The sequence below is a fragment of the Uloborus diversus genome, chromosome 1, assembly GCF_026930045.1.
Source record: "Uloborus diversus isolate 005 chromosome 1, Udiv.v.3.1, whole genome shotgun sequence".
Lineage (NCBI taxonomy): Eukaryota > Metazoa > Arthropoda > Arachnida > Araneae > Uloboridae > Uloborus > Uloborus diversus.
In genome coordinates, this window is record NC_072731.1 from 227216446 (window position 1) to 227231983 (window position 15538).

The 15538-nt window shown below is 36.4% G+C and overlaps 1 protein-coding gene across 1 annotated transcript in view; it reads left to right on the top strand.

Annotated features, from left to right (window-relative positions):
- Nucleotides 1-4496: 4496 nt before the first annotated feature.
- The window catches only part of LOC129219047 (prostaglandin E2 receptor EP3 subtype-like), a 76266-nt gene continuing 65224 nt past the window's right edge, over nt 4497-15538 (top strand). Inside the window, exon 1 of the mRNA XM_054853369.1 lies at nt 4497-4964. Within this exon, the coding sequence (XP_054709344.1) occupies nt 4497-4964 (468 nt within the window). The remainder of the gene's footprint in view (nt 4965-15538) is intronic.

Sequence of the window (15538 nt, forward strand, 5' to 3'; positions counted from 1 at the left end):
GTTATCAACAAGCAGTTTGTTATTAACAGGCAAAAGTGTAAGAACAGCTATCACAAATGAGTCCTGTCAAAATTGCCTGACCTTACTTTGCTGTAAATTCTGTTTCTTCATGTTTCACTGTAGTTTACTATCGCAAAAAAGCTGTTGATTGTTCTGAAGAGCTTAATTTATGTAGTTGACGAATGGAAAAAGAAAAATGTCGCTGTGTACCTTTATTGTTTCTCTGTGATTTGATAAACCTAGTGAAGTCGACTGCAACACATTAAGGCTATGACTGGCATTGTTAGGACTTCGGTGTCCTTACTAAGACTCAGGAAGGTTGGGGGGGGGGGAGGATAATATGATCTTCTGCTACATATATGCTACACATATGTGCACGAACTGTGCACAGAAAGGACAAAAAAAAAAAAAAAAAGTAGAAAATCACGCCTTATTAGTGCTTCAAATGTGACGATTGATCTTTCTCCTTTCCATTGATGTAAATATAGAATTTTCGATTATGATTTTGAGTTAATCAAATGTATACTTTCTCTCTCCTGTTCTTGTTCTTTCTTAGTGTTGTTGTGCTGTGAATGGTTACCTACCCTATAAACGGGTCTTTATGGCATGTGTGTACTGTGGAATTTGGACTTCACACCAAATGACGGTACAGTTGGAAAAGTGAAGCAGCGCACCCCAAATTGCCAGCCTACTGGCACAAGACAACAACAACAACAACAACGGTGCCTTATCTTAAGTTTTCAAAATTTTGATCAGTACAGTAGGAAATAAGGACTCACAGCACTGCAACGGGGTATGGTTAATACCAAACGTCATGGAGTGTCAGGCTCACACATTAATGGGTAGACTCCAAGCTGGGCTGACGCCTAGGGTGGGACCTTCCCCGGCGCAAATACTTCAATCGTAGACCATTTTCGACCTACATCTCCAGTCATACAGGCTTCAACATGGTGAAACCTAAGGCCTGGAGCAAAAAGGCGGTTGCGTGGCAGAAGGTAACTACGATAAGAAATTTAATAAATCCTGTAAAAACACTGATTTTCGCGAAAATGAGGGTGCCAGTGATTTCGCTTGCTGAAAATTTCGCGAATTTTATATAAACAGAACAAAAGGTTGAAAAATCCGCCGCGGAAAAATATTTCGCGATAACGATGAGATCGCGAAAATAGAGAAAATAAGTGCTTTTTCAGTTTTTGTCATTCGCTGACATGATGGCCTTGATTCCAAAAACCTTTGCGTCTCTTGCTTTTTTAGCGCTTGCGAATTCATGTTCTCCTTAATTACTGTTTCCCCAGCATGAACTCTAGCATTCATTACTATCAGCAAGGAAATATAATTACGCTAAAAAGTTTTGGAGCAAGAAGATTTTCATGATGTGTAATAAAATTATTCTGACTCATTAAAATTATTTTTTTTAAAAAGTTAATAACAAACAGTAAAAAAAAAAACTTCCATCTAGAATTTGCATTTCTATAGCACTAATTATCTTTTCAAAGAATATCAACGTACTGCTTTAATGAATTTTTAAATTAGGAATTTTTATTTTTATTGACCGTAAAGGCGGAGATTCAAAAGAAGTGACTTGCAATATTCACCTAACCTAATTACGTAAACTATTTTTAGACTTCAGTGGCAGACTACAAATTTAAGCAAAAGAAATAATGAGGATTTCATTATTAATTATTTTCTGAGTTGCAAACATGATTTTTTTTTTTTTTTTTGGTATATTTATTTGGTACTTTTATTTGATACATTTAACATAAAGCCTACTTCCATTTTAAACATTTATTTTATGACTAGAATATCGTCCCGTCGTTAGTCACAGTCGAGAAAAAAAAGTGGCAGAATTCTAAATGGTTTTATTCACGCTAATTTAAAATGAGATCAAACGGTAATTTTCCGATTTGAAAATGCTGTTCCATTAGGCTTAAAAATGCTTTAAAATTTTTCCCCGATGATTTTAAAACTGTTTTTTTTAATTCGGAAAAAGTAAATCTATTTTAGGGGTATTTTTCGCCTGCTTTCGAATGGGATCTAAAGCAAGAAATCGGACAATTTGTTTGGGTAGAAAGAGCCATTTAATGCCATTTTCGGATCTTAAAATTAAAATTCGAACGGTTCGGTTCCTTTTTCGCGTTCGAAAACCTCCCTTCGTTCCTTCTCGGATGCCCAAGTGCCGCCCTGCCAAATTTAATCACCAAATCCGATGTAAACTGGATTTGTACAGGGAACACATACATACCCAATAACTTCCTTATATTAATATTATCATTTAACATCAAAGTAAGGGATCATTTTAAAGATTTTTCTTGCCGCTACTGGCAAAAAATAAATAAACAATTCAAATTTTTCCAATGTTTTTGAAAACATACTAAAACACACACACACACAGACACACACACACATCGGAATTTTGAATTCCCGCAGTCGACCTTTTGATCACTATCGCAAAATATCGAACTTAAACAGTATTGATTTGATGTGTTTACTATTTTATCTCGCATTTAAATACGATTTAACGATATATTCAGTGGCGTAGCCTAGCCAGGATTTTATTTCCGAGTAGTCCAATTATGTTAAGGTTTTAAAAAAGGAAAAATATCAGACCCTATAACTGGATAATATATATACCCCCACCCCCTCGGACGCTATCCTTATCGTCCGTTAACCCTTCGACCACCATTTCACAGTTCAAATAAACTATGGGCGGCAATGCAGTCTCTGGCCAATGGCTGTTAAAAGAGGTAAAACGATGATACACCCACTTACACGTGCTCGAATGAGACATCCGCCTTCTCCTCATAAGATTGAAGTGTTTTACCTCTTTGGACTAATCTCTTAAATCACAGCAAGGTGGAGTATCAGCACTCTAGAACTGCAAATGGAGCATATACGTTCCACTGAATTATTAAGGAAAATATAGCTTGTAAATTCATGCATATCATCAGTTGCGTTTTTTTTTTCTTTCTTTTATAAATCTTCCACACTCAAAGAGTTAAATGTATCTGCAAAATGAACTGTGGGTATCTTTTTGGGAACTCTTAACTTTTGTTACCTCAAATATTTTTCGACTTTTATCGTACTTCGTCTTATCCTTAGAAGAAATCTCTCCCCAAAGAATTTCTGATAGCCCACTCCCATGCAGCTGAATATTTATGAATTGTAAAATACACAATTTTATCTTTTTATTCAGACACTTCATTTAACTTCTCTGAAGAACATCAAATTTGACTTTCGGTGCAAGGCATAACTTTAATTAGCACGAGGCTACGGATCGATGCAAGTGTTTTCTAAAGCGCAACAGGTTGGCGGAGCATCCAGTTCTATTAGCAACTTAATTACTGAGAGCAAGTCGGATCTCTAAATTGAATCATAAACGATTCGGATGGCGTTACAAGTCGTAAAGCGCTCTGGACGGAAGAAAGGAGACAACCGATTTATTAGCTTTGGGACCTCCAATCGGCGAGTTGACATGGAAGTAATACGTTTAATAAAAATAGCAAACGATAGAAGGCGGAGTGCGAATCTTCCTCCTCTCTCAGTGGACATCTCTGGAAGACCTAGCGCCATCTGGCTGGCTCACTTGCGGATCAGCGATTCAGATCTTGTCCTGAAATCGTCTTTTCGCTGGAGGGAAGTTTGGAAGCTTAAAATGATCTGGCGAAGTCTCTCCGAGGATTAACATTGATTTCATTCTGTAAAAAGTACGTGATTTTGTTGCAGTTACAACATCCAGTAAATTTTCAAAAAATGATATAATTTCAATTTAATTCAGGTGAAATCAATAATTTCTACAACTATTATTATAACATATTTTCAATAAATGCTTCAACGTCAGTGTGGTGAATATCCATGAACAAGTTCCTTGAAACTTTGTTGTGTACAAGAAGATGCGAATGTTTGTATCGTCTTTCATTGGAGAATCGAGAAGTAAAATTATTTTGAAGTTATCATGGAAAAATTTCAAAACTGGGATGTGTCAGTGAATATCTAGTAAATGAACGCAGAACGATGCAGTTTAGTTTTAAATATTCATACTTCGAAACTATTTTTAAGATGATTAATTAATTTATTTCTAAAATTATGAATTATTTGACTTCAACATCGAATATGTATTGTAGTGTACACCATATTTGCTAGTTAAGAAGAAAATAGCTGTCGAAAACTATGAGGAAAAATCCCTCCTGAAAACAAAATAATTTTCAGAGATCTCAGAATTGAGTTATCACTAAATTTTATGATGTTACTCAGAAAATGCTGCTGCACGAAACTGGTAAAATTTCTTACTACTTCCCCTTGTGTAATCCAAGACTACATTTGAAATCTTCCGAAGTGATAATGATTTTATGTTAATTGCTTTAAAATAAAACGCTGAAAATTAAATGCTAAAATATCTATCGGAATGAAAATATTCAGAGTGTTTTTGAAAAATACCAAAGTCAAATATTACATCTTATGAAAAATGGGACTATATTAGGTGAAATATAAATGAAAACATGATAGAAGTAGACGCTTTCACGGACATGACTGAATCTGCAGACGACTTCACGGTTGCGAATTTTACTCAGACAAACTGGACGAACCTAACAGAATCTTTTGTCAACACCACCGGGCCATCTAGGCATCTCTCTGTTATAGGACAGGTGTTCATCACGATCTCCTATGGATTCGGCATTGGCGCCAACATTTGTGCCCTGGTGCTCCTCTCGAAGGGTGAGACTACAAGGAACAGGAAGCAGACTCTTATGGTACGTTGTTTGGCCTGGAACGACCTGGTGGCCCTGTTGGGCTCTCTCATGCTCATGTACGCGCAACTGTACATGGAAGAGTCCCTTTCGGACAGTCGGTGGTTTTGCGCTTTGAGGGTGGTCTTGCGGACTTTTGGACTGTCTTCAGGGTGCGTGGCTGTTGTGATGGCTGCCGAAAGATGGATGGCTTTGACCAGACCGTTCCTATATCAGAAGGTGAGTTTTTAATGTCACAGTCCACCTCACGATTGTTGGCATTCGTCTTCGGCGATTTTTATTTCAAAATCGATTGAAAATGACAGAAACGTGGTTTGGTGTGATCACGCATTATCGAAACAAGTTTTCTTCGTGAAACATCGTTGTTTGTTTACAATTTTTAAAGCGGCATGTATAGTGCAGCTCTGGTTAGTTGAGCTGTGACCTTGACTATGTTTACCTGTTTTAGGGAAGCTTATTGGAAAATAGACGAGTTATTATCTCGGATTTTAGTTGGAATATTTTTGAAAAACTACTAAGAAAGTTTCTCAACCAACTTAGCGCCAATAACCCCTCCCTATTTTCCGAAACAGAGGTAAACATTGTCAGAGTCGGAGCTCAACTTCTCAGAGCCTCACAATATATGAAATGGATTTTTGAGGTTTGCCGAGTGCCAGCAATAGTGAGGCGGACTATACAATTATTTCTCATGAAATATTAAAATACTTTTATTCAAATGAAAGATTAATACAGGTAAAATAGCCAGCTGATTTTGAGTATGGACTTGGCCATGATTTGATAGAGTTGGTTATGAGCTCTGATAAGACATACTATTTATGAAGTGTCATTTTGAAAAACCCTTTAATTTTGCAACACTTAAAAGTACATAGTTTATAACCATTTTTGACATTTATTTATTTTTGACTCGTAGCTCCGTTTCCATGCGCTTTTGATTTATTTTTTGTCTTCTTTTTCAGTAACATCGCAACATGTGCAAACGATTGTGCTTGGCTATTGTTGCAAGCAAACACCAAACAGTTCTTTACGGCATCCAGATACTGCAGTTGCACCCGTGTTTGTGATCATCAGTTTGGAATAGCCACAAAAAAGTCGGAAGCATTACCTCAAGCCTGGTTATTGCCTCCATGTCTGTTTCGCCTATTTCAGTCTGACAGTGGCGCACACAGAAATTTTTCAAGGGGAGGGTCCAGGTTTAAAGTCCCGTTCTCGAACCATACTCCAATACGCCGCCAAACATATTCATTTAATTTTGTCGATTGTCGGGTACAAAAAACAAAAAAAAAGCAAAATTGTGATTCAATAATTGGCATTGATAATGAAATAAATTATCAATAATTTTCTTAAATTTTAATTATTTATAACAGCATAATAATTTTAAAACATTAATAATAATATGCTATTATTGAAATACTAGAAAACACAAGATTTTATGTAGGGTAACCAGTGGCGCACACATGAATGTTTTAAAGAATGGATCCAGGATCGAAGGTCCACCATTCTCATATTTAACTCCAACACGCATCCAAACATGTTCTTTTAATTTTATCCATTTTCGGGAACAAAAAACATTTTACAAAATATTGAATTATTACTTAGCATTAAAATTAATTTTTTAATAACAAATACTTAATTAAAATACCAGCAAGCATAAAAATGAATGCATTTACTTTTCTCATAATTAAAAGTAAAAACAGCGAAGCAAAATCATCATTCTAAAACAATTTATGTTCACATACAGTGCGAGGCTGCAGGGGATGAAAGAAAGAAAATAAATTTTATTTTTTCATTTATACTAAATCTGAAATTATTGATACGTTTGCTTGGTATTTTACGTACTGCATACGAAGGATTATAATCAAACAAAAAAACTCAAGGGCGATGGGAGGGGTCCGGACCCCTGGACCCTCCCCTTGTGTGCGCCACTGCAGTCAGATGATCCCGCAGAACAGTGAAGCTGCACTCTCTGGATGCCGTAAAGAGCTACTTAGTATTTGATTGTAATTCTCTTTGGTTCCGAGTATAGACCGGTAATTTTAAGTTCATTATTGTTGTCATTTGTCACAACACGTTAATATGACGAAGCACTATTAGAGATTGTGGGTTACAAACTTCAAGATTAGGCTCTCATGCCCTCAGTTTGAGAAAATACGAACTATTGAGCACATTTCTCGACCGTACTTAAAGATTCTCTTAGGAAGAACATCATTCAAGCAAACACTATTTTCTGAACAAGTTCAGTCGACATGTTTTCTCTTACCATACTTAATCAAAAACAGAAATCTAAAAACATAGTTCAACATATATTTACCACTCGTAGAAAAACTGGAAAAATAAATAACCTTTTTTCTCCTATAACTTTGGTCAAAATGCATGGTTATTTTTGATTTTAATGCTTCAAAAGCAAAGGTTAATTGAGATATTGAAATAACAACAAAAATGGTCACAGAAAATTTAGCTTGGCAAAACAAAATAATTTTTTCTCACAAAAATAGTATTAACGCCAGGATCATGTTATTTTGTAGTGATTTTTCCTACACCAAATGAAAAAGAATGTTACTATTTGAAATCAAAACATATCATTGAGAGTATTCTAAGTTTCAATTGCGACCAAAAAGTTTATTATTATCAAATATACATTTTTAAATTTTATGTAACTTTAAAAGTTTTATTTATTGTTTAAACAATTTTAGCATAATCCATTTTTACATTACATTATGATCTCGTACTTATTTAGCACCATTCTTTGAATGTTCTGTATACACTTCCGCAGTTAATTAGATGGTTAATTCATCAGCTAGCAATTTTTTCCTTGAAAAATTTTACCGCATGTTTTTGGTTATTAATGGCATATTCAGATTTTGCATAGCGGGAAGTTATTTTATAAATGAAACACAAATGCGTTAAATGATTTGTCCAGGTCTTCAGCGCTCGGAAAGAATAAAGTGCGAAAAACAAACAAGAACAAAAAATTTCCTTTTCCTTTTTTCTCCTAATCCGCTTTCTCCCTTCTTTTTCTTCATCTCTCTCTCTTTATAGTTCAGTAGACTTAGATGCGACATTTTTTGTATTCCATTTCGTATTATTCCGGAGGGGGGGGGGCATCTAGTTCTTTGACAGCCCGTACGGTTAAATATTTGCATTTCGTTGCCTGAATTTATTTTCGCTATTCTTTACACAGCTTGATTTAGTGACCATAAAAAAAACGAGATCTAAGATGAATTGAAACGTTTGTCTGTGATTTTTATTTGAAGTACGTGTCTTAATTATGTTGATTTTTTTTCCACCAAATTTATTGTTCCATAAAAGAAACCTTAGACAAAAAGATCAAAATATTTTCAAGTACTGAAAGCATTTATTACTCGTAAATGTATTTTTTGTTCACGACTGAAGGGTTACTTCAAGTGAGTTTATTAAGAATTACGGTCACTACAATTACCACCTAAACTAGATAGAGAGCAATTATTTTGATTTTTTAAGTTTTTTAATGGACTTTCATTTTGAAAATACTAATTTCAGGATTAAACGTAGTACAGTCGAATCTCGATTTACACGAGAGGTGCGTTCCAAAACCCCTTGCTTTAATCAAAATTTCACGTTGTAATAAAAGGTATGTATACGACTTTTAGATAAACATATACAATTGGATGGTTTCCTTCAGTCAAATGTACTACTTTTAGTCATTAAAATGGATAGAATGAGCAAAAAAAAAAAAAAAAAGAAAATAGCATGGACCCAGAAAATACTTTTATTTTCCCAACAATTTTTTTAAAATTATTTTTTTTAAATGTCCGGATTTTTCAAACAAGGCATGGTCTTGATGACGTCACAAATGATGCACTTTGCCGCATCTTTCTCTACGTTTCCACGTTATGATAATCAAGCAGCGAATTAAAATTGCGCACTACGCTTGCTACCGACCATATCGTTGCCAATACACGTGAGTAAAGATGCGAATTAAATATTTTGCTCTGTGAATGGCAACACTAAATGGCATTTCATCATTTGTGATGTCATCGGCACGAAATGTAAACATTGAAAGCTCTTCGATTTAAGTAATTTTTTTAAAAATTTTAAACGTAAACGAATTTATCGAAACTGCCAACTACCAAAAGTGTCAAAACTCTTTACTCATGTGATGTTATACATAAAAACAACTTGATCGTTCATTCGTGTCCGTGACGGACATTTTCCCACTCAAATTTTAACCAAAATTTACATTTTAATCTCTAAGGAGGTCGTCCACAGTGATGTCATGCTTTGAAATTGTGACAAGGGGGAGGGAGGGGGTGACAAAAAGTGTGACATTACAACAGTATGTTTTTGAAAACTAGCGGGAAATGTAACTAGGAGAAGGGAGAGAGTAAAGTTAAAAAGTGAAACACTTTGTGACAGGGGGCACCGAAAAAGTTGAAAAAAAAAGTGATTTTTATGAACAACCTCAAAGTCTATTTTAACGAGTGTTTTCTCTTGACGTCTAGACGTATGCACGTACGTGAGTATGTATGGGCTTGTGTATGTCTATGAGGGCTGGGAGATATACCGATATACCGTCATATATCGATATATATATATATCTACTACCGCGATAACGATATTTAGATTTCTATCCGTCCGATATATACACTGGTGTGCAAAAAATAAGGACGAAGTCGAAAAGTTAGCATATCAGCTGAACGAAGAGGCAGAGCGGACAGAAAGACCAATCAGGAGATTAAGTAAGGTGATGTACGGTAGCACATGCGCAGATATGCAGGCAGACGTAATGGGGGAGTGTCTGAGTAGTATAAAGCATGTTGTCGGTGTAAGATCAGTATTTCTGGCAAAGAGATTGCACGCCGTATAGCAGGTAAAATCACACCGAGTTGCTGCCTCAGCGAGAAATGGCGAATAATCAATCTGTTAGACGACATCTGGATGCTTTTACCCGAGGTCGAATCATTGGGAAGTTGGAGGAAGGCCGCAGTGTGACAAGTGTGGCTGCAGAGTTCGGAATTGCTCACAGCATCGTTTCACGACTTTGGAGACAATTTCAAACTACAGGAACAGCTATCCGGGGGTTCAATTGTGGTCGTTCACGAGGAACCACACCGCAGATGACCGGTATATTGTCTTACAGGCCAGAAGAAACAGGCGGCAGACAGCGGGAGAAATCGCTAGACACACGACACAGGCGACTGGACGTCCGATATCGCGTTTTACTGTGGCCAGAAGACTTCACGGTGGTGGTCTGTTTGCACGACGCCCTATACGGTGTGTACCTCTAACGCCTGCCCATCGGAGAAGGCGTTCTCTGTGGTGCCGGGAACACCAGAATTGGGGAGACAATGAATGGGGACGAGTACTCTTTACAGATGAGAGCAGATTCAGTCTGAGTAGCGATTCTCATCGCATACTCATCTGGAGAGAGCGGGGAAGCCGCAATCATCCCTCGAACATCATTGAAAGGGACAGGTATGGAGGTCGCGGTGTTCTTGTTTGGGGAGGCATCATGCTTGGTATTCGTACAGACCTTCACATCTTCGACGCAGGTTCAGTCAACGGGACCCGTTATTGTAACGAGATTATTCTTCCATATGTGCGTCTTTTTAGAGGCGCTATGGGTCCGCAGTTCCTTTTCATGGACGACAATGCACCATGTCATCGCACAGTAGCTGCCGAACAGCTCTTAGAGAGTGAGGATACTAAACGTATGGATTGGCCGGCACGATCTCCGGATCTGAGTCCCATCGAGCATGTATGGGATTTTCTAGGCAGACTCTTGGCAGCTCGTACCTTACCACCAGCAACGATTCGGGAGCTTCGATTGGCGCTGCAAGACGAATGAGCAGCAATGCCTCAACAACTGATTGACACCCTCATTCTCAGCATGGGCAGACGCTGTGAAATCTGCCTAGCAGTCGGGGGAGATCATATCCCCTACTAAAGACCGGATGTTTCTTGCTGGACACCCATCACAGGGATGTTTCGGCCTTCAGTCGCAGTGCGCTCCATGCTACTTTTTCAATAAAGCTTCTTTTTATCCCTCTGATTTCTCTTTTAGTAAGTGTTGCTTACATTACACATGTCCTTACGTATTGGGGATCTTACGGTATTAAATGTGTTGATTTGGAAAGCTTTTTACAAAGTTATATTGAAAAAACCGTCTCGTCCTTAATTTTTGCATACCAGTGTAATTTGAAAAGTAAATACAGGACTTAGATACGTATATTTTAAAATAGTGACTTAAAAATACATAATCTTTCATAGCTCTGTGTGATGGGTGAGTGTTTGAAATTTCAAGATATTTTCTGCATTCTTCAAACAGTTATTTAATCTTTAATTAGTAAAAGGGAAAAATTCACAAGGCCGCCGAAGGTAAATGTGAGCCCGTTTGTCAGTTTGGTCTCCGGATCCCCCCCCCCTCTATAAAGTTTTCAAAACTTATACTACTACCATTCAGAGCGGGGTCCTTCCAAGGACCGCCGCTCTCTTTCTGACAAAGCTGACATGGCCTCTCGTAGGCCCATAAAAGTGAACGTGTATTGGTTAAGAAAGCATCCTAATGCAACAATTAAAAATTAACCTATTGAGGTATAAGCACGATTCATAATTCAAGTTAAACATAAACCATTGATATTGCGCTGAATAAAATATTTAAGAAAAGAATTGAACAGAATTATTTTTATATAAAAAAAAATGAAAAACAAAAAAATCCTCATAAGAATACTTATATCCCACATTTATCTCACTAGAGAGGGAGCGCAACTCATCTTTTTCAGTTCTGAACGAACATAACTTTATTTCCGAAATTAAGAGGGAAAATATTAACGTCCTTCATAACACACGGCACCATTGAATTTATCGGACGAAATCTCGCTTCGCTAGTAACCCCGAATAGGACGAAACTGAAACTTCCTAATTTCGTCAGACAAGCGGCACATATGAGTTGACGGAACTTTTGGGATGCATGCGCGAAAATAGGGTTTTTATGTAAGTTCTACGCATTAACAGATTTGAAGCCGTAATTATTATAGCAATGTGAATCCGAGCATACTTACGGTTTTACGTTACTTCGGTAGTTTATTGCAGCTCTTTTGTTTGATATTTTTTGACTTCAGTTTAAGAGTCGTCATCAAATACCGGAATTGAAAAAGTGAAGAAATTTTCGTATTCGTTTTTCGGTAAAATTGTTTGTGAAATAATGACATTGATGAGATAATTGATTTACCTAATAATATGGATTTTGGATTGAATCTGCTGAAGAAAAATTGATTGCAATTCTAAAATCAATATTAAAATATGTGTGTATCGTTAAAAACAATAGTTTAAAATGTATTATATATTTTAATTAACCAAATAACGATTCTATTAATGCAAATTCACAGTTTACGTCAAATTTTTGCCGAATATGGCAGAGAGGTCCTTTGATGCTCAAGAATTCAAATTGGGCAGTTTTCGATCGCAATCGGAACCCCCCTCCCCCTCCCACCGGGGGTTTCCTTTTACGAATCCACAGTTTTCGTCGAATCTTTGCCAAATTTGGCACAGTGGTTCTTTGATGCTTAGGAATTTTCATGAGGAGTTTTTCACCTACCTATGAGGGAGGAGGTGAGGTGCGAAAACATCCCACGGAGGTTTTCCTTATGCAAATCCAGTTTATGTCGGATTTTTGCAAAATTTTGCATATAGGTTCCTTGATACTCAAGAATTCACATATAGGGAAGTTTTCGTTCGCAATTGGACCTCCCCCTCCCACCGGGGGTTTCCTTTTACGAATCCACAGTTTTCGTTGGATCTTTGCCAAATTTTGGATCAGCGATTCTTTGATGCTTTAGGAATTTTCACAGAGAGTTTTTCGCTTACCGATGAGGGAGGGAGGGGGGTGAAAACACCCCACGGAGGTTTTCCTTATGCAAATCCAGTTTACGTCGGATTTTAGCAAAGCTTTTGCAGGCAGGTCCTTTGATGCTCAAGAATTCACTTAGGATAGTTTTCGTTCGCAATGTGGACCACCCTTCCTCCCACAGGGGATTTCTTCATACAAATCCACAGTTTTCGTCGGATCTTTCTCAAATTTGACACAGCGGTTCTTTGATGGTCAGGAATTGTCACAGGGGTTTTCGCCTACCTATGAGGAAAGGGGGGAGGGTGCGAATACATCCCACGAAGGGTTTTCCTTATGAATATCCAGTTTTCGTCGGATTTTTTTCCAAACATGGCGCAGTGGTCCTTTGATGCTCAGGAATTCTCATAAGTTTTTTAAAAAAATCAAAATGGGATGGGGACCACCTTGATGGGTTTCGCCAGAAAATCCAGAATGATTACAAAAAAATCCAATGATGTCTAAATTTAAATTTTAAGTCATAAAATTGTGCTTTATACACATTGACGGGAAATATTTGTGCTATTTTTTTCCTTCTTTTTTAAACCTGATTGTTAAATACGTGTCACTCGACAAAATTTTTATTTTCGAGGTAGACCGTGCAACGTCGGGTAATGCAGCTAGTGACATATAAATTTAAGGTATATTTCATATTTCTTTGTGCTTAATGGGTATATGCTGTGATAGTTTTCAAAATTTACAGCTGCATTCTTTTAAGATTTATTATTAGTATTTTACTTAATGTTACTCAACTAGAAAGTAAAAAGTTAAAGCAAAAGCTATTAAGTGACTAAAACCAAACTATTTAAGACATTAATACGAAATATAGTTCAAAGTACATTCAAATTATTAAGACTGCTCAAATTGAAAGATTTAAACAAAATATTGAATTGAATATTTAAAACTTTTTTCGTTGCGAAGCACTTTTGTCATACATTGAGCTATGTCATTTGCACGCCGTCCTCCCCCCCCCCCTCAAGGAAAGTTCTGAATTAGAGAAATAATTGTATCTTACTAATATTATATATGCGAAAGTTTGTCTGTATGGATGTATGGATGTATGGATGTATGGATGGATGTTTGTTACTCTTTCACGCAAAAACTACTGAACGGATTTTGATGAAACTTTACAATAATATAGCTTATGCATCAGAATAACACATAGGGTAGTTTTCGTCCCATTATGGGGGGCAAAACCCCCTTAGGGGGGCAATAAAACACAATTTTTGTATAAATTCTCTAATATTGGGATGAAAAAATACTTGCACATATTTACATTATATGTCCATCGAAAGCTCTGATTTTTCTGCTGAAGATGGCACCTGTTTGAAATTTCTAAGTAGAATAAAAAACGAGTTATGATCTTTTTAGATCCATGTTCGAAGGCTTTCCTCAACTCAATACAGTATTTAGTGTATCATCTCAACTCCCTGTCGATAGCGACAATTGTTGTATTGTTGACTTTCTTTGCTTTTCGTGATTGTTCAAGGCTTTTCTCAAGTCAAATCTTGAAGTAAGATTTTTGCACAAAATTGGCAAATAATACATGATTTGGCTGATGATTTTCCATTTAAACGGAACTTTAATGAAATTAATGGTTTTTATTATTATTTATGCTGATTGAACACTTACTCATTATCCAAACAACCAGCAGATCGCCAAAATTTTTGCAGAAAGATTTCCGTAGCTGATGCATTTGGCAGTTTTTTCAACGTTGCTGTTTTTGAAGCCGAAGACTACGTCATAATGTTTCTTCAATGCCAATCAAAGAATTTTCAAAAGACTTTTTTTACCGTGTTAAATAATCCAGCAACTAAATTAGGCAAATCCATAAACAGCACAAAAACTTCCATTAATTTTCCTTTTTGCACAATTTCAAACGATCACCAAATTTTATTACTTATTTTGGTAACATTTCGGATGAAACTGTTTAGCGCCATTTTATGGTGACCAAAAATATCTCAGCATCTGGCGGCGATATCTCTGTAACGAAAATTAATATCATATCGTTTTACAAAGTATGGAAAGAATGGGGGAGCATCATCGAAGGTACCCCGAAACGACTTTCGCAAATTCGGTAAAATCGCACCAAGAGCCACAATGATTAAAATTTCCCGAAATAACTAAAGCAAGTATAAGGGGATTACGAGCGCAGCTACTTTTTTTTAATCACTTCGTACTTCATTACCATACAGAGAAGGTTTTAGACTCCATGTTAAAAAAAAGTATCAACAGATTAATCTTTTTAAACATGAGAAGATTAATTTCATGTTTTTTAAATTTGTATATGCTTAAATATAGTGCTTTCGTTTCTAAATCAATACTACTTTGTTCTTTATACTTATTGCTATTTTAGTTTTATGGGTAAGGAAGAAACTCGACTTTTAATCACGCCAAAAAGACGTGTTTTAATTCTTTCACTTAAAGCAGAAAACAAAAGCAAGTAACGATTTTTTCTAATAATTATTACTGACCCAGGCAACGCCGGGTATTTTTGCTAGTTTATCATATTTGGAAATGTTTTTCTTTGTTGTTTTTAGATATAATATGCTCTGAACTATAATCTTTGCACCCCCCTCCCCAAGAATATATCAATATATCGAAAATATCGATATTTGGAGAGCGATATATCGCGGTATTAAAATTCTGATATCGCCCAGTCCTTTGCTATCATAACTCAGAAATAGTTAGCCGTAGAAAAGTGAAATTATGTTGATTTTTTACCACCATGCAGGACTGGTGTTATGTGTGGACTCCGTTTTTTGGTTGCAATTGGATGTTTGAAAAGGGTTCTTTTTGTTTTTCGTGCTATTTGAATGTTAATTTCAAATATTTTTCTTCAAGGCACCACTCAACCCATCCCGATTTTCTTTCTTCCAATGGCACCTCGCCTATCGGAAACACACGAATTGTAAATGATGGAATGTAGTAA